We start from the raw sequence: 25,315 nt of genomic DNA on the forward strand, positions 1-25,315 counted from the left end.
ATTTTTTTGATTAATTGGGCTTCCTAAATGTGGGAGCTTTCATGCCTTATCTCTCTGATACTGCAGGTACAATCCAAATCAGACTGTATCATGGTTCCATTCTCTGCTAAAAGCCTGCAATAAAAGAAAATAAGATAGCAACCCCAGAAGGCGATTATAAAACTATTGCTGAGGATTTTCTATAGATCTTGACTTTTAATGACCTCCCAGTCCCATAGTGTACGTGTTTAAATGCAGTTACATACAGCCTCTATATTTAACTTGCATTATCTGCAGTTTATATAGTTACTAAATGTTGTTAAAACAACTGTTACTTTTAAATCCTGATGTCACCTCTTTGACAACCATATTTAAAGCATCATCATGACTTACAGATTTTGTGACCTATTTCACAAGGGTTATTTGATAAACTTTTTCGAAGTACACAGACTTGGAAAACCTAAAATAATTCACCATATTAAGAAGGCATGTGACATACTTCTCTATGAAGAAAGTTTCTTCAATTAAAATTAAACATAAACATGACCTGATTGCCAAAACCAATTTTAAGATATCATTCGTATGGAACTCTCTTCCAAAACAAACAATTACTCTAGCTTATTGCTTTCAATAATTTGAAATAATTACTGAGTAATTATTGACTAATTTGAATAACTTCAGTATAGAACCCATAAAGTTCATAAATCCAATTCCTTGAACTTATAAAGGATATATCACTGAACCATAAAAAGTAAATCCAGCAGAATTAATTGCAATAACGTTTTCTTAATTTCCCCATTATGGTAAATCTTTGGAAAGGGCTAAAAGGATTTTCACATTTAAGACTCTCATGGAGTCCTTATGACAACTTAGTTTACAGTTGTTCATCGCTCTGGATTCGGACATTAGAAATCTTAGTTAAATATGCAGATCTGTCCCAGATATGGTTATGGGTAAGTCATTCGATCTCTTTGTTCCTTGTCTCTAACAGAAATGCCAGCACTTTTGTTTTTCTGCCATTTGTTTATCTGGTCTGTCTGAGGGCTCCTTGAAGACAGAAAGTGACTCTTATCATGTGCTTGCACAATACCTTAAAGAATTGGGGTTTGAGTTTTATCCAGGCCTTGAATATAATGTAATATAATCAATAACTGGGATTTTGCACTAGTGTTAGTTACTGTAACTCCTTTTGAAAATGAAAATACACTTTCCATACACAAAGAATTCTGGTTTTGGAGTACTTGGCAATTATGCTAAACATGTTTTCCAGTTTTAACAAAAGGAATATTGTTGGTATCATTCTTCTGAAAGCAGCAGCTTTAGCTTTCTTTGAACTAACTTTCTATCAGCTTTGTGCCAAACACAGTATTTAATATCAAAGGTAATCAGCTGAAGCAACCCCTGCTGTCTTTATGCAGAAGCACGTTGCAGTTTTTCACTGTTTTGATTTTTGGATGAATAACTTCTTATTCTTTTTATCCTCTGAGGTACTTTGAACACTATGCAGACATATAAAGGACTTGGCTCAATGCATTTACTTTAATTTTTTTCTTCTAAAGAAGGATGGGCATTGGAGAATGCATCCACAGTTCAGCATTCATCTCGATACTCAGAAACAAAGAGGTGCCATACTTCAAAGACTATTTAATTTTTTTCTATTTTTTTTTCCTAATAAACAAGGAGTTGTTTATGAACAAGAGGGCAATAATGGGGCCTGTCTTCCTATGAATTTGTGTCTTGCAGTTGGATTCACTGAATGATTAATAGGGTGCAAAGTCTCATGGATGCTCTTCCAGTAGCTGGGTCATTTGTGGCCAGGCTCTCCTGGATGGATGCTCCGATATCTAATCAGGGGTAAGTTTACACTGCAGCCTTTCTCTGAGTTGGCAGTGACAGACCTATTTTTTCCTCTCCAGCCTGTAGAGGCTACAGTATCTCTGAGAGTTCTAGGCCACACTCAAATATGGTTGAAATTGCATTACTGATCAAATAGGGTAGCCAAGGACTTTGAAAACTATCACAAACAATGAAGCTTTATGCCAACATTTTGCTATCATCTGTTAAAAACGTATCATGTCTGTCTGTGAGTTTAACAGTCTACTCTCCAAAAGGATGAGGGTATGTGCCGGCCCAACTTTATTTTGCTTTTTCTATCTTTTTTAAATGCTTTCACATAGACCACCGTCCTGAACATGTAAAAAACAAAATCCAGACTGTTATTGTCAACTAAGACTATGTTTATCAAACATGAAATAAAATTTAACTGTTAGAAAAGAGGTCCTTAACTACAGTCTCCCATCTTACCTATCCCATGGCTTAATTACAAACGTTGATGACATGATAGGAAATTATCACCTCTGTTCTCAAATGATTCCCAAACTGTTGATTTCAAAGTACACACAGGTACTATCTAGCAAACTTTAAACAGATTAATTGGTAAATCCCTTTGATTGCAAGGTAACATACGCTGATTTTTTTAAATGTTTGTCTACATAAATAATATTGGGAAACCACTAATGCCTGAGACAGCTGTTTACACTGTCAGAAAAAAAATCTGTTGAGTGGTTGATATCTGTGCAAACGCAGTACATGAAGTGAAATAGTTTTAGACTAAGATCATTTAAACAAAGGATGGGAGGTGAAACAGTCAGCCAAGGAGCCTGACGTTGTAGATTTTTGGAAACACCGTCTAAGCTTCTTTGGTGGATGGTGAATATCTGTATGAAAACAAACGTTGTTATGTGACATTAAATTTGTTTGTGTCCCCCACTGTCAGCCCTACTGGCCTACCCTAGGCTGCTTTTCAGAAAGTGGAACCAGGCATTGACCGTGCTGCCAAAGAGGGTGATGGAATCGTCTTTGTAAGGCACTTTCATAATCCTTATGGGTTTTCGTAATAAAAAATAAAAATGGTCAGGTTCTATTACTGAATATGAACATCATTCTATATCATCATGTACGCCAATTAGTTGCTTAAAAAGAAACTCCTCTTTCTCCAGAAATGATGGATAAAATGAAAATCTCTAGCTGAGACAAGAGTAGGGAATTATTTCTCATTGGTGGCTTAGGTATAGAATCAGATACTTATCCCTTAAAACAGCGGACCTCCTATTGCCAGCTACATACAGAACCTGTTTCTGATATTAAAGAGTTAGGCGACTCTTGATCTTAACATCATGATCTATGATGTACAAAACAATCTGGTTTTGAAAACTAGAGTATAAAATGTGATTATTTATTAGTTATAACCCTTCTTTTGCTTTCATAAATAGCCAGAAAATACGTGAAAAACAGTGCCAATACGCTAGAAAGAATTGCTAAACAAGATTTCCTTGAAAAGAACTGCATTGCTTTCACAGACTATATGGCTCTGTGAGATGTTATAGCACTATAAAAGCAATCATTTTAGAAGACATATGGGAAACAGTTATGGACTTTATTCCTCCTGAATAATGCAGTCTGCAGCCAGTGCAACCTTTATATGCCACTCTGTCACAAGCTAGCACCAAATATGCATTATCATGTTATAGAATATTTCCAGACAGGATGATATGAAGAGGTACCACCTCCAGAAGAGTGGCAGTGAGCACTGTTGCATTAAATAAAGGAACACCCTGAGTCAGGGGGGGCATAGATTACACAGGTCTCCTCTGTGTTGTTAATCTGCTCGTGTCTTCTGAGAAGTGGGAAAAGAGGCCCTTTGTGGGCTTCCCCCCAAAATGCTTCCTGAGCACAGAGAGCCCCTGGTAGGGCAGCGCCCCGTCCCCTGCTGCAACCAGAGGGCAAGGCCAGTCCACGCAGTACGTGCGTAAATCAGTTTAAGCTATCTGTTTGACACAGGAGACTTATTTCAAAAGTCCTCCTTGGAGGCAATGGTAGAAGTCAAAACCCAAAGACTTGAAATTCAGAAAACCCCACCACAGAGTGAAATCTCTCTCCTCTGTGTGTTTACATGTGCTGCTCTGCTCTTACTCTGCCTCCTCCCGCTCTCTCCCTTCCCGTCACCTGGCTCCCCGAACACTCTGTTTTATCTGTGTTTCACACACATGCCCTTGCACACCTCTGCATTTATGCCAGATTTTCCTTCCCCCCATCTCCTCTGCTATTCATGAGGGAAAGAGTGGGCATCCGAGGTTCCACGTTCAGTGATAAGGGTGTACCAGGGATCCACGTCAAATGACGGAAGAAAAAGTCCTATTTGATCCCAGCAATGACTTGTGGCTGGAGCAGTTCAGTACAGGCCAAATCTGTGGAAAATACAACAGTATTTGCAAACTGAGGACCACAACCCATACATTTGGGTAAGGATTCACAGGTGCAGCAAAAGACCAGGTTCCTGTTGGGACAGTGAGCTCTGCCAAATATCAAGTCTCTGCATAAAAACACCAACAACTGTGCTGTTGTATCTGTGATGAGTTAAAGGCTAAATCTAAAAATATTTTAAAATTCAAATTTGAATCTACATTTAAATAAGAAGATCTGATGACCTAAAGCAAGACAAGGCTGGTAAGAAGAGATGATTGGAAGAACTAACATAGGCAAAAAGACAAGACAAGCTCTCTGGACTTCTAACCTCACGGGCTGATTGAAAAGAAAAAAAAAAAGTTTTACTCTTATCAAGGTGGCCTTCACTGTAGAGGTAGCAACGGAGATACCTATTACATAGCAATTACAGCAACTGAGCTACATTGTAGACTCAATTCAACGTGTTTCGGTTGAAAATTTAATCAGAATTTTCTAGAAATGACATTTATGTTCTTCAAATAAGTGAACAATGCAAGATTATTTAAGTAATATATTCCCCTGTAATGGTGAAATATCATCTGCTTCAAAATTTCCACATTTTTTACAGATATTCTACAGTTTTACTAAAGGTCTTTAAAATATTTACTGGGTAGCATTTTGGTATTCTTCTGGCAGTAAAGACAGAAGTCTCAAACAAAAGGAATGACCTAAAAGAAGTTATATGGCTTACAAATTTAACTTCCAGGAAAACTAAGGCACTCCCTTCCTGATCCCACTCCTTAGGCCTAAAAGGTCTTAGAATGTAAATGCATAAAAATAGTTATATAGGATCAGCCCTGATTCTCCACCCAGTTCTGTATTCCATCTCTGGCGATACTCAAGCCCAGATATCACAGAAGATGGAAGAAGAAAACTTAACTAGCAGATATGACATCACCTTCTCCTGAAGTCTTGCAGCCCCTAATAATCAAAGACAGCCTTCAGCCTACAACTATGTCATTTTATATCCTATCCTCTTATTTTCTTCTAATTGGTCCTTTCAGTTTATAGCATTTTCCTGCATTTTTAGAAGGCTAGTGAGGAATGACTGGAGGAGGAAAAAAGCTTCTGCCGTGTATTGTTAAAATGGCAGTTACTAGAGAACTGTAAAAAATTGGAGGTCTGAAAGAGTTTCCTAAATCGGGGGCTGTATCACGTAGCAGAGGCACTGTAAGCTGCACAGAAATTCAGCTGCGAGAATAAGGCAGAGAGCCTGAAAGCGCGCTTGAAAGTGGGCTTTGAAAACCTGAGACTCTCTGCAGGAGAAGGAGAGCAGGTTTGTTTCTCTGGGCGTTGGACGAGAGCACACGACCTCACAGCAATATGGCATCCACTGCCACTCCGTATACAGGATTGTTTTTGGCCTGTACATACACGTATACATATATATTACGACATATGTACACTCTTAGATATGCATTGTACATTCAGACACTGAACAACCAGCAACACATTTTCAGTTTATAAAACAAAAAACCCAAACAGATCAAAAAGACAGTAACTGTTCCTGAGCTGGAAATAAAAGATGTAAAAGTCTAATTGAGGGCCAAGTGCGAATTCCCTGTGCACACAGACTTATAGAAGGCTTTTGGGGAATTTAGGGTTACCTTTAGCATTTCTATTTTAATTTTTCATTCTAAAAAATATATTCAACAATCATCAGAACTGGCAGTCAGGCTACTAATTTGACAGACATTAACGAGTGACGTGATAAAGGGAAAGCTCTGCTGTCAAATGCTACAGAAATCTTGGTATACTGCAGATTATCCAATGAGTCACAACTGTATTTGCTATTTGTGTTCCTTCAAGTCCTTCACAGAATGATCTATTATTTTAAGCTGGATGTAGCTGTTGAAAGCAAAGAAAATCCTACATTCTCAACGTAGGATTTACACAAACATTTTTGACCTGATCCTTAGATCCAATAGCTCAAGATACTATTAGTACTTTCAAGACCATTTAAAGAATTTCCCTGTGTAAAAGAAAATGTAAACTTGTGAATAACAAGGAAACTATGGGGTATTTGTATCACGGGAGTAAAGTTGTTTTTTTTTTTATAGCGCTTTTCTCATGAACTATGTGCTTTGCTACGTAAGCTACCCCTAACTATAAAAACCATTTTGCCAGGTAAAAATAAATGTAGCTGTTCTGAAACCTGGAAAGATACGTACAAACTGCTTCTCCACTTAACAGAATGGTACTTCAAAAGAAAATGATGCAAATTAAGTAATTAATTATTGTGCTTTCCAGTGCCCCGGTTCAGTAAAATGCAGTCACACGAATCTTTTAAGATCTCAAACAGTGTTTTGGTTGCTTTACATGACGCATGTCTTGAGACTCAAACGAAGCAGTGATGCACTTTTAATTGCACAATTAAAATAATTTTTCATAGTTTCTAAGCAGATTAGTTTTAAAATTACTGCTCTACCGAAAAAGCTTTTCTGCAGAGCAGTTATCCGGTATCACATTTCTAGACAATGCCTTCCTTGTCATCTTGCCCCGTTTCTCATCCTTCTTCAAATGTTTACTGAATATAGTTGCCTTTTTGAAATTATTCACTGAAAAGAATTTATCCTTCGCCTTAGTAAACTTTGAAACCTTTTCCTTAGGAAATCTGCAGCAAAAGTCCTGTTATACATAAATAAAATTTAGCTCCAGTACACAATGCAACACTTGGGGTGTTTGAAATTAAGAACATGTTCTATATTTTGTGCCTTAGGTCCATTTATAACACAATTCCCTGGGAATAGAAGGGAGTACGGTATTATTAGGAATTTATTGTAATTCAGATCCATGGATGAAACGCAGCCCTGGAGAAATGGATAGGATTGATAAGCAGCTACTTCCGTTCATTTTCTGCAACAAATTTCTTAACAGAACAAGCTTTGTTTCACTTACTGGAGCTTTTTTCCCTAAATTACACTAACAAAAGTTCACTCTTTGTGCTTTAAGAAAATATTTACTATGATGTCCACCTCTATTTTTTTTTCCTATTTCAAAGCAAAAATAAATTTTGTCTCTTTGATATATTATGTCCAGTGCTCTCAGAGAAGAGAGGGTCTGAAGCACAGTGGCTAAACTCTTCTGGCTGAAATCTATAGTGGCAAAATGGAGACAGAAACGGGAAACCGAAATTTTGAATTTTCAGTGGTTCTGATACGAAAGAAAGCCTTAAAAAACATCTGGAAACTGGACACCCCCATCCCCTGCAATGTATTAGAAACTCCACTGTATGCCGTTCCAGAAATGAACTGTGTTCCTTGGTATCCGCAGTGACTGGGTATACATTATAAAAATACATTATTATTTCAGACATTTTCTCATATTATTGTTCCTATTTTGATGGTTTAAACCTCACATACTCTTAAACAAGCTCTTCACTACTTCAAAACATGTCTCTAAAAACCTCTCCTATATGTGTAATTCTTTGCTTTGAATGTTCTGGTTGTTACAGCTAGTTACTGTCAATCCAATACAAATATATTAAAAAAAATCCACTCACAGGCTAGTAGTTTCAGCAAATTATTTCTCTGATGATTGCTTTAATTACATTTGCGTCCCTTATCTATTTAGATAGTGAGGTCAGCAGAACATAAACTACATTTTATTCTGTATTAATAAAGTATTCATGCAATGAGTGATCAACCCTCACTTGAGCCTCTTTGCAATGCCAAAATACAAAGTGAATGAAAACCAGTAGGTCAGTAGGAGGACTCCAGGGGATGCTGTTCCTGTTTGAATGCATGAGGAAAAAAACCAGCTTCATGAAAATCGGTTCTTACAACCTAATAATGTGATTAAGACAATACTACACAATCTCTCTCAATGGAGACAGTAATTTCAAGTCTTTTGCCTCTGTTCTGCTCTCTTTTGCACGAAAAAATCCCCTGTTGAAATATCTTGGAGCTTTCTGGCTGTCTATTAAATTTACTGGAACTGGCCCACAGGTTCAAAAGTTGCTGGCTGCATTACTGACAGAGGGACACAGCAGGATTTCCTTAGGAAGTCAGGCTAATCTGATTGTTTAAAAAATACCCAAAGCGAATTACATTTTATTTTCAACTTGCATTATATGAAACTAAATAAAATGCTTGCAGAACTCAACAAGCATCCTTTATGCTTTTGCTTCCTCAACCCCATTTCATATAACCAGTTTCAATTTCCCTTCTGAGCTTATTTTTTCTCAGATTGTCAACTTGGCAGTTTCCTATTTGGACTAATCCTTTAAAAATCACATTGAAGGTATTTCTCACTTATTTTTCCTATATAAATTGGTGAAACATTAAAATGCAGTTTCAATATATATTTCCGCTGCTCATTTTAGTTTTACTGTAAAAGTTCCACAGGCAAAATATCTTTTGGGCTGGAATGGCCAACTTTCCTGTCATAAAATGCTAAAATACAGTTCAATATATGCTGACTTAGGCTATTTTGGATATAAGATTAATTTTCAGGTAGCACTTAATCATAAGGGTATTTGCCAAAATATGGAAAAATTAACTGTCTTCAGCCATGTTACTATTGTTATTTGCAGTTCAATGAACACTGTTCTTATAAACCTCTTGTGTTACAACCTTAATTACCTTATAGACAACATTGCCAAACATTTCAGATTGCTTTAATTAAGTGAGTACAGGGGCACTTCCTTTTCGCCTACTCTGTCATTATTTAGCCAAAGTACACACATTTAATTCTGTCAGATTTCCATCATAAATAATTTCCTTCGGCCTTGCAATTTTATTTGTAGCGTTCTTTGAATTTCCTTTAAATTCTTGAAATATTTCTGCTGTTTTTTCCCAGAACTAAATTTCATTTTCTGTGTATGACCTTGTCAGCACAATACAGGATTCTTGCTTTTCATTAATGATGCAATATCTGATCCCCAATGCCATTTTTAATTACTTCACAGCTCGGTCTTTTCATTGTCCTCAGCACTGTAATTCTTAATTTCTCAGTGCTCCTCAGTCTTAATCTTTTACCAATATCTTTGGAAGAGTCTTGTGTAGAGTCCATTTTTCCCCCCAGTGCTAGATTTTCAAAATATGTCATCCAGTCCTCTTACGTTTATTTCTCTTTTCTTTTTTTTTTTTTTTTTTTTGGATAGAGGTAAGCAGATGAGAAGGGAGTCACGACTGCAACTTACCAAGAGTTCGGAAAGGTCTTTGGTTTGGGGTATGGGAGAAGAAACCAGGTTTCAAAGCATTTGTGATCACAATGTCAAAATACTCTTCAAAATCATTCCTAGAAAGTAAAAGAAATTGAGTTACTTAAACTGATTAATTAGTTAAGATGCCCCTAAGTACTCTTTAAGACTTAAGAAAACAGCAGAACACTTCTTTAAGGCACTTTCTTCCATCAGTTTTCTTCCTGATGCTTGTTCAGCGTCACTACTGCCCTTCTCTTCCTGAGGTTGTCAAAAGTGAGAAGACAGCTGGCTGAGAACCCACAGTGCTGTACCTTCAGGATCACTCATTATTTGTAAAAAGATCTTTGGCCCGGGGAGTTTTTAAATCTCAGGAGAACAGGTAACAGATGATATATTTTAATCTCAGGCGACAACATAGGCATAGACAAGTATAGAAAGGTGCAAATGAGGGATTTTCTTTATAAAGCAGAATATATGAAGTCAAGTGATGGGGTTGGAAGTAAGTGAAGACTGAAGACACCTAAATACAGGTGCTTATACTGTTGGTATCCATACTGTATGTACGCACAGGCCTAATAGGTGTCTAAGCTGCCACTGTAGTCAACAGAGAACTAATTAACACAGCCAATGAAGTCTAAAGGGTGATGTCACGTACTCTAAAGTTGAAATGCCATTTTGTTAGCTGAACTCTTTCTTCAGACTCCACTGGCTGCTCTAACCAAATCCCCGCTCGTTACAGGGAGGTTAGACACGTGGCTCACAAATTAAGCACCTACCAAGTGCAAGTTTTAACCTGCCAGCTGAATCACACCACTAAATTCAGATTTTTCAAAGATCAAGAGGTCCATGAAAATACGGATTAATACCTGAACTGTGGAAATCCCAACAATTTAAATGGGACTGAATGTTTGAGCATGGCATGGCAGTGCAAATTATTTATATTTAGGTACTTCTAGAGACCAGTATGCAAGTCAGTAACATTACAAAGCCAATAGGAAAACCAGGCAACCTTGGGAAACGTTTGTGCCACCTGTCCTGCCATGAGAGGGACTATTTCTGAAGGTTCCAGTTATTCCTACTCTAGCAAGGGTCTTTACTTTAAGGAATCTATTAGACCTCACTTCTATTATTAAGCTGGAAACTATAGCAAGACATAATAACAATAATGCCTACCTACAAGTTTTAAAATTACTAAAATATAGAATTAGACAAATGCTGCTTAAAAAGAGGTCAGTTTTTATTACCAGAAAGTGTAAATGTTCCCTATCTGTGACACATATTTTATTTTAGTAGAAATATTTCATTGCTTAGGTGACTGTATTGCCTGTAACATCCGAAAAATGATGGATACTCTTGCACAGAACACAAAGAAGTCCCAGACAGCAAACCCAGTATGGGTAGAAGCACTAAAAAATTATCAACAGGAGAAGTTTGCTAGAAGAAAACTAGCTAACTGTGTTATTTTCAAGTAGTCTACAATTTCCCATGAGATTGAGATAGCTTAACTAAAAAACTGACTGCTCTCCCCATGAGCTTATCTTCAAGCTTCTATTTTGTGCTCTAAATTACATTCCACCCTTAAAGTAGAATGTCTTTAAATTTCCTTCCTCTAATGAAATTTTAGCTCTGTCTGTTTTCCTCCACTTGTGACCACATGTAAACGTCTACCATTTTAAAAGAACCAGTACCAACTATGACAATGGTGTGTTTTAAAAATTAGGTTTTGTGTAGAAGATTCCAGAAGCTGAGCAAACAGGCACGGCTCTCTGTCCTTAGGTGAAAAGTATCGATAGAGGTAAACTTGCATATGGTGCAAATAATGTTTCTGCAGTTAAGTTAAGCTTGAACTTTCAAAATAAAGCCAACACTTCGGGAGCACTAAGAAGACTTTCTGGAACAGTGGCAAATCCTTTGTTCGAAACAGAATGAACAGAGTTTTCACAAGATTTGGTTAACCTTTTATTGATTTGTTGAAGAAAAAAACTATGTTTTGTGTCGGGAGGTGTTACCTATGGCCTTTTTTGAATCATAATAAATCTCATGTCCAAAGCTACTGATTTTATGAGCGCCTGTGCCTTGTGTTGCATTACTACATAAAAGTATACATGATAAAAACCTGTTCCAGTTACTGCTTGTGCTTGGCACTGCGGCCTGTGGTTACACTAAATGGCCAAGACAAAAGGGTAGGATGTATCTCACATAACTTTAGCCACCTAAAAATCACACACTGAATTCACAGCTAGGGGTCTACACCACAGACAGAGACAATGGAGAAACATCCACATTTTTAGAAGGCAATTCATCCCACTCATTTCAGACAGATTTCTATGGTACCGAATGAATTGCCAAGGATGATGCCCAGTGTTTTCCCTCCACTAATCAGAGAGGGAATCAAAATGACCAGTTTCCAAAAATTCCTAGCTTTTAGATGGCTAACATTCATGAAAAGGTGTGGTGGGTTGACCCTGGCTGGACACCAGGCACCCCACTGAGCTGCTCTATCACTTCTCCTCCTCAGTTGGACAGGGAAGAGAAAATATAATGAAAGGCTCGTGGGTTGAGATAAGGGCAGAGATATCACTCACGAATTACTGTCACAGGTAAAACAGACCCGACTTGGGAAAATTAATTTAATCTATTACCAATCAAATCAGAGGAGGATAATGAGAAAATAAAAACTAAATCTTAAAACACCTTCCCTCTACCCCTCCCTTCTTCTTGGGCTTAATTTAGTCCTGCATTCTCTACCTCCTCACCCCAAGCAGGGCAGGGGAACAGGAAATGTGGGTTGTGGTCAGTTCATCACACATCTCTACTGCTCCTTCTTCCTCACACACTTCCCCTGTTGCAGCATGGGGTTCCTCCCACAGGAGACAGTCCTCCACAAACTTCTCCAATATGAGTCCTTCCCACGGGCTGCAGTTGTTCACAAACCGCTTTAGAGTGGGTCCCTTCCACAGGGTGCAGCACTTCAGGAACAGATTGCTCCACCATGGGTCCCCCACGGGGTCACAAGTCCTGCCAGCAAACCTGCTCCAGCCTGGGCTTTTCACTGGTTCACAGCCGCCTTTGGGCATCCACCTGTTCTGGTGTGGGGTCCTCCATGGGCTGCAGGTGGATACCGTTAACCTCCATGGTCTGCAAGGGGACAGCCTGCCTCACCGTGGTCTTCACTACGGGCTACAGAGGAATCTCTACTCTGGTGCCTGGATCACCTTCCCCCCCTCCTTCTTCACTGACCTTGGTGTCTGCAGAGTGGTTGCTCTCACATATTCTCACCCCTCCCTCTGGCTGCTGCTGTTGCGCACGTCTTTCCTCCTTCTTAAATATATTATCGCAGAAGCGCTAGCACCAATGGTGATTGGCTCGGCCTTGGCCAGCAGCGGGTCCATCTTGGAGCCAGCTGGCATTGGCTCTATTGGACATGAGGGAAGCTTCTAGCAGCTTCTCACAGAAGCCACCCTTGTAGCCACACCTCCCCCCCCCCCCCCCCCCCCCAAAACCTTGCCACACAAACCCAATACGAAAGGTGAAATGACACTCCGCTTCAGTGACTACGTGATGATTGACTCATCTTTCGGTGTGCTCCTGCCAATGCCTAAACATTCAGTTAGCCTGACATGCGTTCTCACGGTAGATAAACCTAAAAGTCACACCATGATGTTGCTACTTGTGTGAATGAACTTGCACTTGCTTCTGTAGGTTTACGTGCCTTACCCCAGCAATATGTGTGTGCTCTGGCTGGGAAATGGTTCTCATTTTGAAATAAAATTTTCTCTTAGAATTCCTCTTTCCTTACCAAAATGTCTTTCAGTTAAGGACAACTTGGGCAGATGAACACAAGTGGGATAGCTTGCTCTTGAAATGGTAAATGATACACTTAGCATGAATTTCCCAGCGCTGATTTTATGCAGACAATAACTTCTTAGCCAAAAAGGTACTTTTTAAACAAAGTGCAAAAAAAGTTAACAGTTACAAGGTAAGGATATTAGGAGCAAGAGGTTAAAATTTCACACACATCTCCGCTTTTCATCTTTATCCTTAGGGTTTTTTGATGTAATACTATACAGTTCTGAACATCTCAGTATGATACTCATTAATTGAAAGTAGGGAAAGAAATTACTAAAGCATTGCATAGACGTAATTCGTAAGGGTTGGTGTCAAGAATAAAATGCCATCAACCTGGTCAAATTCAAGTTAAGGGCAGAGATAATAGGTGTGAACCCGGACTATATTCCAGTATCGCAAAAAGCAGCAGAGAGTCTAATTGTCTGATATAAGAGGCACAGAACAAACAAAAGCAATAAAAAGTTTAGAATTATTTTCAGGAAAAAAAATACTTCAGTAAAGTCTAATGGACAGTAGAGCACTCAGTTCTCCAGAAGATGTCTTGGAAGCCACATTGCGTGAGTCACTGGAAAATATGCTGGTAATAAACACTGTAGAACATCTTACACTTATGTGGAAAGAGTGATCCAGTATCCTTCTAGCAGAGCATCTCTTTTCTGTCTTTTGAAAGGCAACCGACCCTCTCTGCTGCCTTGCTTACCGTCTTCCAGCAGGATCTCTACAGCTGCCTTAAACAGCTGAAACGATTCACCAAGGAAAAGAAAGCCAAAATCTTTATATGTGGGCAAGAATTTAGGTTTGTACCAAATTTTCATTCAGAAAACAACTAGACAGATCTACACAAAAGAGTTAATTCACAGGCATCTTACTCACAAGAAGAATTGCTTCTTGTGAGGAGGTAGATTTTCCCCTCAAATGAGCAAGTATAATGTTCATGCAAGGCAGTGAGCACTGCCACAGCTGATGCTCCATTTAGCATTTAGCCCAGAGAGTACAAAAGAGAAGTGATACTGGCAAGACCAGTTTTGGAAGGCAGCTCTGTTTTTCACCTTACCTGTGGTTTTCTTACAGCGTTGCTGTATTCACCCTGCTGTGCCCCTGCATACCCAGCCAGCCAAGGTTGGCTCGCATTGCACTACTTTGTTTCTTTGATTCATTTATTGAAGAGTCTCCCCATGTCACCCACCTAGCTATTTGCATCGCTGATGAATTCATTTCTAGAGGCGGAGGTGATGGTTCTGCTGCATTCCACCGGATTTGTTCTGATCAGCCATGTTCTTAACATTACAGATAAAAAATAGCCGATGTAATCAGCAACTGCAACCTCAACCAATTGCCAAGTGCAATCGACTACCGGGTTTATCTTTGCTGCTGCGATCTGTAAATGCACATTTCTCATGCACAACCATCTCCTGGAAGCCACTATTGGGAAGAAGTCTTCGTAAGCTTTTCCATGCAGATTTACCGCAAGGAAATGAAATATTACTACTACTTGCATTCACCACTGGAGAAGCACAGAAAGGAAGTGGCTTGAATAAGACAGCGTAGGAAAAACATATGATAAAATTGGGATTCAGATGATGCCCCCAGTCAGGTGTTGGCCTGAAAGATATTCCCTGCCTTCTTCAATCCCATCTGATGTCCAGAAAAAATGCTGGACGTAAACGTGCTGTGGGTCAGATAACAGCTCAGAGGCTCATAGATGGACTACTTTGTCTCGAGTTCCCCGCTACGCTCTACTAGAGAGAGTACCACCAGAAACCTCAGATCCAAATAATCCATAACACATAAAGAAAATCAAATTAACTTCCCTATAGCTCAGGCTTATCTCCAGTTGCTGTCTGGCAGATTTAATTTTAAATGGACATCGCACTTACCCAATAATATGTTCACACAGGAGCCTGCAATAGTCACTGTGAGAACTAGTAATTAATAGCAGAATCTTCCCAGCGCTCTTCAGTTGTTTCAGCCACTTTTTTACAGACTCGGGACATCTCTGTAAATATTTGTCTGGATGATTTTTCACTTCTGGGAAATACATCCCACAGTCTTCTAAAAAATTAAAACATAATTACGTATTATCCAATCCTACTCAGAAACCACTTAATCCACACAACAAATATCCTTTTATGTGCAAACAATACAATTTTAAAAAGGCGAAGCAGAATTTAAAATTTTCCCTGGGTTGTAACTCAATATAAACCAAAAAAACCAATCCAACCAAGAGGTTACACTGTAGCAGAAATAAGTTTGTATGACTTTTTTCTTTTATTGTGGAATTTTCAGTTATTTTATTTGATGTTCTTTTGCTTATAAGAGTAAAGATTACGTAAATTACAGATTATAGTCTTACATATCAAATAATTACTTCCTGCTGCCTTTGCTCAATTTTTGGATACTCAATTTGTGATTTTAAAATGAGTTTAATGTTTAGAAAATGGTAAGGACTTGAAATTCCCAAGAACATCAGTTCAGTTACTTCTGACACTTTAGGTTAGCATTGTTTGATTAATAACATCGATTTTAATATTTTTGCATTTTTCACAACTACCCCTTTATCTATCTATGAAAGGTTGATAAAACAAACTGGCAAAGACTCACAGGTATGTGGAATACTAGGAACAGATGCAAAAAAAACCCCAAACTCAATTCCAGTTCCAGCTTCAATAATGCTCTTTTTTGCCGACTATAACAGCAATATGATTTTGCAAATACACTTGGAATGTAAGATTTTAAAAAGTGTGCAATAACACTAAGTTGGCAGTAAAGGTTACCTATTCATTAAAGTCACCAATAAATGTTTGCCTTGTTATAATCCATAGCTGCTTTACCAAGACATCAAATTAACATTAAACTTAAGTTTTTTTATCATTCCTATGATCTAAGACTACATATTTCCTTTGTGCTCAAACCCTCTATAACCAAAAATGTCAAGCTACTTAAAGGTCTAAAAAGAAATATAATAACCGTAGAGACAGAAATGATACAAAGTATTTGGTGCTCAGTCTGTGTGTGTTATAGTATAACGAACACCATCATAGAAGATTATTTTTCTTCCAGCATTTGTTCTATATGCAACTGTCTGTGGTCAACTTTGCTGAATGATTTAATAAATCCCAGACATTACTTAGCCTTCTGGTATGTGAGTAATGCTATTCTCTAGTTTGAAAAAATAAGACTTAAACCACTTGAACTTTAGCTATTTAATGACAGAGAACATGTATGTTTGAAACAGTAGTATCAAAGAAAGACTGAAAGGTGCTAAACGTCACACTATTTCATAAATTACACATTCAAACATTTACAGATGGCGGGAAAAAGTCTCCCAAAAGGCGTTTCGAATTGGCTGTTCTCACTGCAACTAGACAAGAGGCACAATTGGACTGACAGATTTCTTCCCAAAAGCTACAGAGTGGACTACTATATCTGGGGAAAGTCTCTCAAACAAAATCTCCCAACTCATAACCAGGTCACTAGTCCAGTTCTTCACAGTACTTAAGTCAGGCTGCGTAACAGCCTGTACCAGGGGAATATGAGCCCGTTCCTGCAGCCAGCATTATGGGATGCCATGACATTTGCTTTGAGTGCTAGCCAAGACCAATGATTTTTTTTTTTTTTTTGATTAAATGAAGCAGATCTACAAAAGAAGGTTTTCTGTAGTGTTTTCCCTTCCTCTTTCCTGGGGTGTGAATATTGTTTGCGATGAGCAATATATTTTTAGGAGCAGCAGCTGCATTATTTTTTTCAGTATTATCATTAAGTAATTATATTTCATACGCTATGCTACAACAATTTTTCTTCTTAGTTGTTTTGGAAAATGCACAACATTACATGAGAATGAAGGGGGACACAAACAAAGCGGCCATGGAATTAGCTTTCACAGGTTCAAACAATTAAAAGAGAGATGGCAAAGTTCATTTTTATATACAGCTACCTATCACTTTTTACTCAAGATAAAACCATTCTTTGAAGTGTAACTAATTTAAAGACTTTCAGTAACTGTAATCAACACCGTCTTCTTTGTCCATACTCTGGGCAGTATCTGCTATGTGATATCTATGATATTTGGCCTTTGAGTTAGATTTGCAGTGGGCCTTTGAGTTAGATCTGCAGTGGAAAAGGTCAACGACTCTGGATTCAACAAACGAGCTGAAAGAGACTCTTATTCCGGTTTTCTATCCAGACCCTTAAGCCCAACGGTTAATTGCAGACAAGCAATGAATCAGTTCTTGACACTGGGATCTGAAGCGTGCCTCTGGGCTGTTTGCCATATCAGGCAGAGATACCTTAGAAGAATCCTCATTAAAGCATACTCTACTGTAATTAGGACAACATGGCCCAGGAAAGTAGAGTTTAACTTAATTCCTAACATACTATTGTGTCTGGTGAACACAGTTTGGTCGAATATATACTCGCACCTGTAAAGGAGTTTAATCACCAAAGCTTGCAAGATTTTCCTGAAAGCCAAAGAAAATTAAAGCTGAAAAGCTTGCTCGTTATCCCAGGCCAAGGGCCAGTTCTGAGGAGGACAGCAGAGGCACAGGCACCTTGTTGGCCAAAAAGAGTTCTGGAATTTTTAACATGTTATGGAGAAATAGCATCATGTCAAACCTTCACAATCAAATGGAATGATTTGACAGTGGCAAATGAAGCATTTTTTTCCAAGGGTATTTATTTTATTTACTATTACCACTTATTTCATTTATTATTACCACTATGCCATATGCTGCACTTTGTTTTTCTAAAGCAGGGAAACCATAAAAATAGTAAGAAAACCCTGTTGAGCACATCAGTGAGAAATAAGAAAAGAACTAATTTTACCAGAGCCAAGAGAGGAAAGGAGAAAGTGAGTTAACGGCAACGAGTGATTTTATGCAACTTTCATACACCTCTGTTCTTTAAAAGCAAAAAAGCAATTCTTCAGACAAACACCATTATTGAGAAATAAGAAATGGCTCTAGCCTGCAGTACCTTCCTGATAACACTTATGGACCGTCCAAGTTTCAAAATACTCTTAAAAATGGAACTGTAAGCACTCTTTAGAGAAGCTTTGTTGATCCATAGATTCACCGCATGAAAACGGGGAACTTGCGGTCACCACCAGATCTACAACTGACAGCCATCTGTAGACTGCCTAAAATAAAATCTGTACATCTTTACCTCTCTGTTTTATGAATATCACTTAACATACGGCTATACGGACACGGACCTGTATTAATGGGTACCCGCAAATCAGTGAAAGCAAAACAACAATAAGAAAACAAATGTCCCAACTTTCACTTTGAATGTTTCTATTGTTTTCAGTTATCTGCATGCATGCCAAAGCCTACACTAGGAACCCCTGGGTCTCTGGAAGTGTGAACACTTTGCCAAAATATAAGAAAGCATTTTATAAAAAATTGGAAACAAGACGACCATGACAATCGACATAACAATCAACGTATTTAACCCCAGTGACTGTATGAGAAAACTTCATCCAATGATGTGGAGCGGGAAAGCAAATGTCTAAGCATTTTATGCACAGCTTCGTAATTTATTACATGTATGTTGCCATGGAGCAAATGCAGTTTTTCAGTTTCCATTCTTGTTAGTAAATAACTTGCAGTTTAACTGACATCTCTGAAATACAGCCTGGGATAGAAAATTAGCACCTAGGCTCTGTAGGGATTTATAATCATCTTCCAAATACACTTTCAAAAATACTAATTGCCATTAAGTATCCTTAAAGTATCCTTTTGGAAAAAAATATTTAAGCAGAAAAGGTTTTTAAGCAGAAGGCAGAATATAAGTAAGTAAAATGAGTTGTCTAGAACTGCCGCATGTTAAAGTCCTGCCAGAGCCTCTTATCAGATCTATGTCCTGCTGTATTTTCAAAGCAATATAATTCCCTCTATGTCTATTATCAGCGATTCCCTCAGCGTCCAGTTTGGGGTTAGTTTTCTCTTGTCTCATCCAACACTGTGATTTGATCAAGATGTTCTTTGCATTGTCTTGCCTTACAGTTTAATTGCCTGTAATACAGCTGTGATAGCAAGTGTGATGGGAATGCCGTATAGCTGGAAATGCAGAACCTCCACACCAAACTCAGAGCGAGCCTGTATACGCTTGCTGTGACTGGCAGAAGTCCTCCAGCACAGACAATAATCCAGTCTTTAATCCCACCGCCCTCCTCTACTACAGTCCCAGAATTACTTTACTGAAGTCTGCAGTTTGATGTTCTAATGTAATACCTCTATTTGGGGGAAAAAAAAAACAACCAAAAAAAAAATTGTGGATTTCTCTTGTGCTCTTTATTCCAGCACTTCTCCTTGGCAGGGTCAGTTTACACCCCACGGGCTTTGGACTCCTTTGGACTCAATGTCTGGAAATCCGCACTGCCGGGACACTGCAGTTTTCATCCCTTAAATGTTATTTGGATTATAAAAAAGGCAAATGTTCAAGAGGCATGCTTCTGGCAAGGTTTCAGTCCAGAACTGAAACACAGGAACACAGTGTATTTTTCAGTATTGTCACTGCTTCTAAGGGGCTCCTACTTGATTGAATTAAAAAGAATTTATCCGCTATTTATACAATTTAGCTAAACAGAGAGGTATGAGGCTAAAAAAATCCCTGCTATTCAGCCAAAAAAAATAAACTTTCAGCTGCCAATTTGTAGCTTGCATTTAGTGGCTTTAACAACTAACCATCTCTTACAACGAAAGTAGTATTTGGGAATGTGACTTTTTTCTCTTTTAAATTCAAAGGCAATTTGATAGCTTAGCCATCAATACCCATAGCCAGGTTCTCTGCAGCTCTGACGTGAGTAAGAACTTGTACTTATTCCCTAATTTTTGTCTGAATGCAGTCTTGTAGGTAACCGTTATTAATCTGATAAACAGAGTAGAGCTGCAATAAAGTGTTCCTATCAACAATGATGCAGACAACTGTATTCATTGTATATCGCTTTCCACTGTAGTCTTACAGCACTTCAGGTTTTTAGAGTGAACAAAGACACTTCTTTGAACATTGATGTTGTCTTCTCCTCTTGTCTAAATAAACATATCCAACAACTAACATGAGCATTCAACAGAAACGTTAAAAAAGTACATTAATTAACGAGGATTTTGCAAAATAATTTACATTTCATCTAATGAAAGCAAGTGGAGGAGAAAGGGGGTGATGGTTAAAATGACATTAGACAAGCTGTCTTTCATTTCCTTTCATTTAAGCTCAAGTGCGTATTCTAGTAGGAGCAGCAGAAGCAAAACGAGAGAGAGAGGAAAGGAAATGTTAACATAAAGCAAGATAAGAAAGCTGAGTGAAGCACGAAGCAGAGATGACTGGGCAAAATGTGGTTACGTTCTGGAGGGCTGGATTCAGGCAGATATCAGGAACAGGGAGCAGCAGGAAGAGATAAATCATCCCTCTCCTTCCCTCAAGAGATAAAGATGTTTAAAAACAGAATAAAAGGATGAGAGTCCAAGGAGATAGGAGGTTAGGAAGAGGCAAATGTCATAAGAGAAAAAAAAAGAAGTGTGATGGATGCAAAATATTCTGTATTTTAATGTTTTCTGCAATTGTCTCAATTCCCTACTGTGCAGACCAAAGGGTCCTGGTCCAGTTCAGGCAGGAAGAATACTAGCTATTTACACCTCTTAGTTAACAAGGACCAGACGTGAAAATGGGACACTCAGTTTGGAGACAAAGTAGATGTTAGTATTATGGTACCAAATCTCTCATTCTCACTTGAAAAAAAGAGAGAAGCAGTATTTCTGGGAGGAGAAAAGGGAAAGCAAGGAGTATGGGTGGGTTGGCCAGTGGAGACCAGGAATTCAGAACGACACCTTGGTGAGTTGTTGCCTGTCACAAGGCCGACCTTGGCAGCATGACGCATCTCTGCTTGTCGAAGTTCAGAATCAGCTTGTGTGCCAGATATGCGAGTGGCTGCACACAAAGCAGAGTATCTTTCAAGCTACTCTTGGATGTACAAGTGGAACAGAACGGGAAAGAAAAGTTACAGAAGTCAGACAGAAGAGAGGAGCCAGGAAGTATGAAGAGAAATGAAAAACAGACCAATATTAATGATAAGTTGTATTCTATTAATAATGCATACCCATAGATAGGGAACATGTATCAGTATGTCAAATCAAATTAAAGAGAAAACTTTTCCTCCTATGTTCTCAGAAAAGTAAGGACTTTTACGATCACAAAGTAAACCCTTTGCATGTGACACTTCAGTTTTGAACAAATCACATATTACCAATGGAAACACAGGGTCAGCTGATGCTCCATTTGCCTCTTTTGACTGCGTATCTGTTAAAGAAAATGTTTACAGCTCATGTACCATTTACCTTCTAAATATTTTTAGCAACATCCAGCTCTGGTCAGGCAGAAATATATCGCATTTTCTAAAATAGCGATGACAACTCTATGTTCACCTTGACTAATTTCAAGGAGGCGACCATAAGGTAAGGATCCACGGTGGGTTAGGGAAAACACAACTACTTGGATTAATAGTGACTGCGGGGCTATATAAATATTTAATATACTGAACGAAACACTTCAGCAGAACACACACAAAACATCACCTCTGCAAATATTTCATAGGTCCTTTCGTCTTCTACTCATTTTCTACTCCTGTGGCCTACGAGAAGCTTACTGCAAAAATTAAAATGCTTTGGTAGCTAAAGAGAGGTGTCACACTAAAAGGAGGCTGAACAACCAGAAATTCTGCTAAGGACGCCAAGAGCAGCTGCTGCTGCTTCTGGTCTGACATAACGAGGCAGGAACCACCACGTTCCCACCCACCTTCATGTTTTCGAGGTGAGATTCCAGTGCCAAAGGCTGTCAGGAACAGCACAGGACCTGTAGCTCTATTTAAATGGAAGTCATAATGTCGAAATTAGAGGCTATTGCTGCTCTGACATCTCTTAGCTGAACATCCTCCCCCTGCTATCTGTGTTTCACAGTGGACTGAAGACCTGTGACAGCCAGCCCCGAACCTCAAGGTTTCAGGGATGGCCCCAACCAAAGTTCGTTTCTTTTCTTGAAAACATAACGTGCTGATTACTGTTTCCCAAAAGCCTTTCAAGTAAGCATAAAAACTACCATTTCCTGACACCACCCCCGCCCCACCCCTCCACTTACTATCTGAAAGAACACCCCCATTCAGTCTGCCCCTAATCTTTACCCTCCTGCTTCCCAGTCCTGCCTCATCTCCCATCGCATCAGCAGTGTCTTGGCTGCAGAACGGTCAAGGCTCCCAGGAGTGCAATGCTTGCATGGTTTTTTGGATGTAAAGTTATTCTTCCTTCTTGTTGGGGTCCATGGGCACTGGAAGAGAAAGCCAGGCTATCTTCATATGTTATCTGTGCTTATTAGCGTTCCATTAGCTGAGAGCAGCCCAGACCACTTCTACCTTGCTGGTCTACAACAGTTCCCACTGCCAGAGTTAGCCCCACTCTGCAATCCTTGCCCTGTCTCATCCCACGCGTGCAGATCCCTTCCTTTAGTAAAGGATAACAAGACAAATTAAAAAAGTCATGAGAAGCATATGGTACATGGCAAAGTTTGCAGCCTGACATCATGAGGACTGGTAACACGTGACATTTACTAGAAAGGTGTCTAGATGTGGGTAGTTTGAAAGACCTTCCATAGTTTTTTATACACAAAACTTGGAAACGGCATTTCTTTCTTTCCTCGTTTTTTCTTTTCCTTCTGGTTTTATGTTAATGTTTACATCAACACAGCGATGTTTCCACAGTACACTACAAAGCAGGAAGGATGTACTTTGGAGGTAGGAAGGACAGGATCTGTTGCTCCATTTTAGAGGAAATTATTTCTTTCTCAAAATAATTCACTTCCTTGCTTTACATTACCATGCCAGTTGGCAGTATAACACACCAGATTTATCAAACTGTACGAGACCAATTAATTTTTGATGACACTCTTGCAACTCCCGGGCTGAGCACTAAACCCATGCAGACGTAAGTGCTATTTGTTGGGAAAACGTACTCAGTGAAATCAGTCTGATTGTCTGTCTTACAGGATTCATGCAACACGTTACTTAAGCTCAGAAGTAAAAGATAGAAAGGTGATATAGTGATTGCTCAAAGCAGCAAAATCCACATTTTTCCTTCCTGCTAAAGATTTACAGGAATCATTTATCATATAAGTATTGCCATGGTGTTAGTATTTACAGGGAGTTAACCTACCAGTGGGAAGTTATCATAAAAGTTCTGGAAATTTCCATCTTCACCTATGCTCAGATTGCTGAAGCTACTGATCCTTATACATTCATTTGTCATACGAGCTTGCTCTTTGCTATAGAAGTATATTTGAGACTATTCTCCTATATACATTATAACTATTTGCACTGAACACCTCCTTTTCCCAACAAACAGGCATACTTCAATGCCTGTTAAACTACACATGGGATCAACTCACACACCTTTAAAATACATCCCCTGGTAAACACATCATAAAAAACTGCCGAACAATTTGGGGCAGAAGGAGGAAATTGTTTTGTTCAACTGAATACAGCTAAGAAGGTGGGAAATGGGATCCCTTCAGGATGCTGCTGTAGTCTAAAAGAAATGCTGGCACCTAATTTGACAGGAAGTCAAATATTAGAGTACATTTTTATTTATACGTCTGATGAGGCTTACTTGAGTCCGTTGGCTTGCACGAAACACGCTGTTATGTTTGGTGCGGAAATGAAATGCATATTGAAGAAATAAAATACAATCTGTAGATATTCTATAATGACACCCAGTCTACAGGTTGCTGATAACCAAACGAAAAGTCCTACTCAGCTGCACTGCTCCACCAAGAAGACATTACCGGTAACTCCCTTTTCTGTAGATCTCAAATTAAAATAGCTCTGGGGAGGAACTGAAATTCTTTTTGAAGCTTTGTATGCACCAGCTACTTTGAGGCACTTGTTACTGTAAGAATGAAGTTAAAAGTTCTCAGAATTATTTTTACTGGAAGCAGTAGCATTATATACCCCTTATATATGCACATATACACACTAACACACACTTACAAAGGTACATATATACATGTGTACACATTGTGAAGAAAACAAGAAATAATCTTTTTCTGTCTCCCAAGGAACTGCACACTGACAATAACAAATGGTGTCAATTCCAACCTCTGGGTCTACAGCTGCAAACTTTCCAAACGGGTACAGAAGAACCAGGAGCTGTATGTAGACTCCGGTTTTGCTTGCTACTTAATATTCCCGAACAGATGCCTCAGCCACACTTCAAGAGAAACCTGATGGGCCCCAGGAAACTGCAAGCAACCACAAGAATGGGGTAGGGGGAAGAACTAGGTGTAAAATGAGGCATTTTGATTTGTATTAGAAAAACATATCAGAAAATAAAAGGCAATATAGAAGACTGTGACGATAAGGGAGATTTCAACTTTATGATGAAAATTCAAGTTACAAGTTCTGTGTGCTTTTTGTAATTTCATGATTTTTCTAACTTACAAGCACTGTTCATTTGTAACTACTTCTACTGTAGGTGATGTAACACATTCTGTTAAGCTTATTGTCTAAGAATCGTAGAATGAAGATCATCAAGTTCCAACCCCCCTGCCATAGGCAGGGACACCTCCCACTAGACCAGGTTGCTCAAAGCCCCATCCAGACTGGCCTTGAACACCTCCAGGGATGGGCCTCAACAACTTCTCTGGGCAACCTGTTCCAGTGCCTTACCACACTCAGAGTGAAAAATTTCTTCCTCTTATCTAACCTAAATCTACCTTCTTCCAGTTTGAAGCTGTTCCCCCTCATCCTATCACTACATGCCCCTGTAAAAAGTCCCTCCCCAGCTTTCTTGTAGGCCCCCTTTAGGTACTGGAAGGCCACTATAAGGTCTCCCTGGAGCCTTCTCTTCTCCAGGCTGAACAACCCCAACTCTCCAAGCCTCTCCTCATAGGAGAGGTGCTCCAGCCCTCTGATTATCTTTGTGGCTCTCCTCTGGACCTGCTCCAACAGGTCCATGTCTTTCCCATGCCGGGGGCTCCAGAGCTGGACGCAGTACTCCAGGTAGGGTCTCACCAGAGCAG

General features: G+C 39.0%; 1 protein-coding gene across 1 annotated transcript in view; it reads right to left on the minus strand.

Moving 5' to 3' along the window:
- Positions 1-25,315, minus strand: part of NT5DC1 (5'-nucleotidase domain containing 1) — a gene marked incomplete at its 3' end in the record, with an annotated part of 150,548 nt that overhangs the window by 35,042 nt on the left and 90,191 nt on the right. The window contains exons 7-8 of the mRNA XM_082480729.1: positions 15,136-15,310; positions 9,407-9,504 (exon numbers count right to left, since the gene is read on the minus strand). Coding sequence (XP_082336855.1) covers positions 9,407-9,504; positions 15,136-15,310 — 273 coding nt within the window. The remainder of the gene's footprint in view (positions 1-9,406; positions 9,505-15,135; positions 15,311-25,315) is intronic.

This window comes from Vanellus vanellus (assembly GCF_965231255.1).
Source record: "Vanellus vanellus genome assembly, chromosome: 3".
In the NCBI taxonomy this organism is placed as follows: domain Eukaryota; kingdom Metazoa; phylum Chordata; class Aves; order Charadriiformes; family Charadriidae; genus Vanellus; species Vanellus vanellus.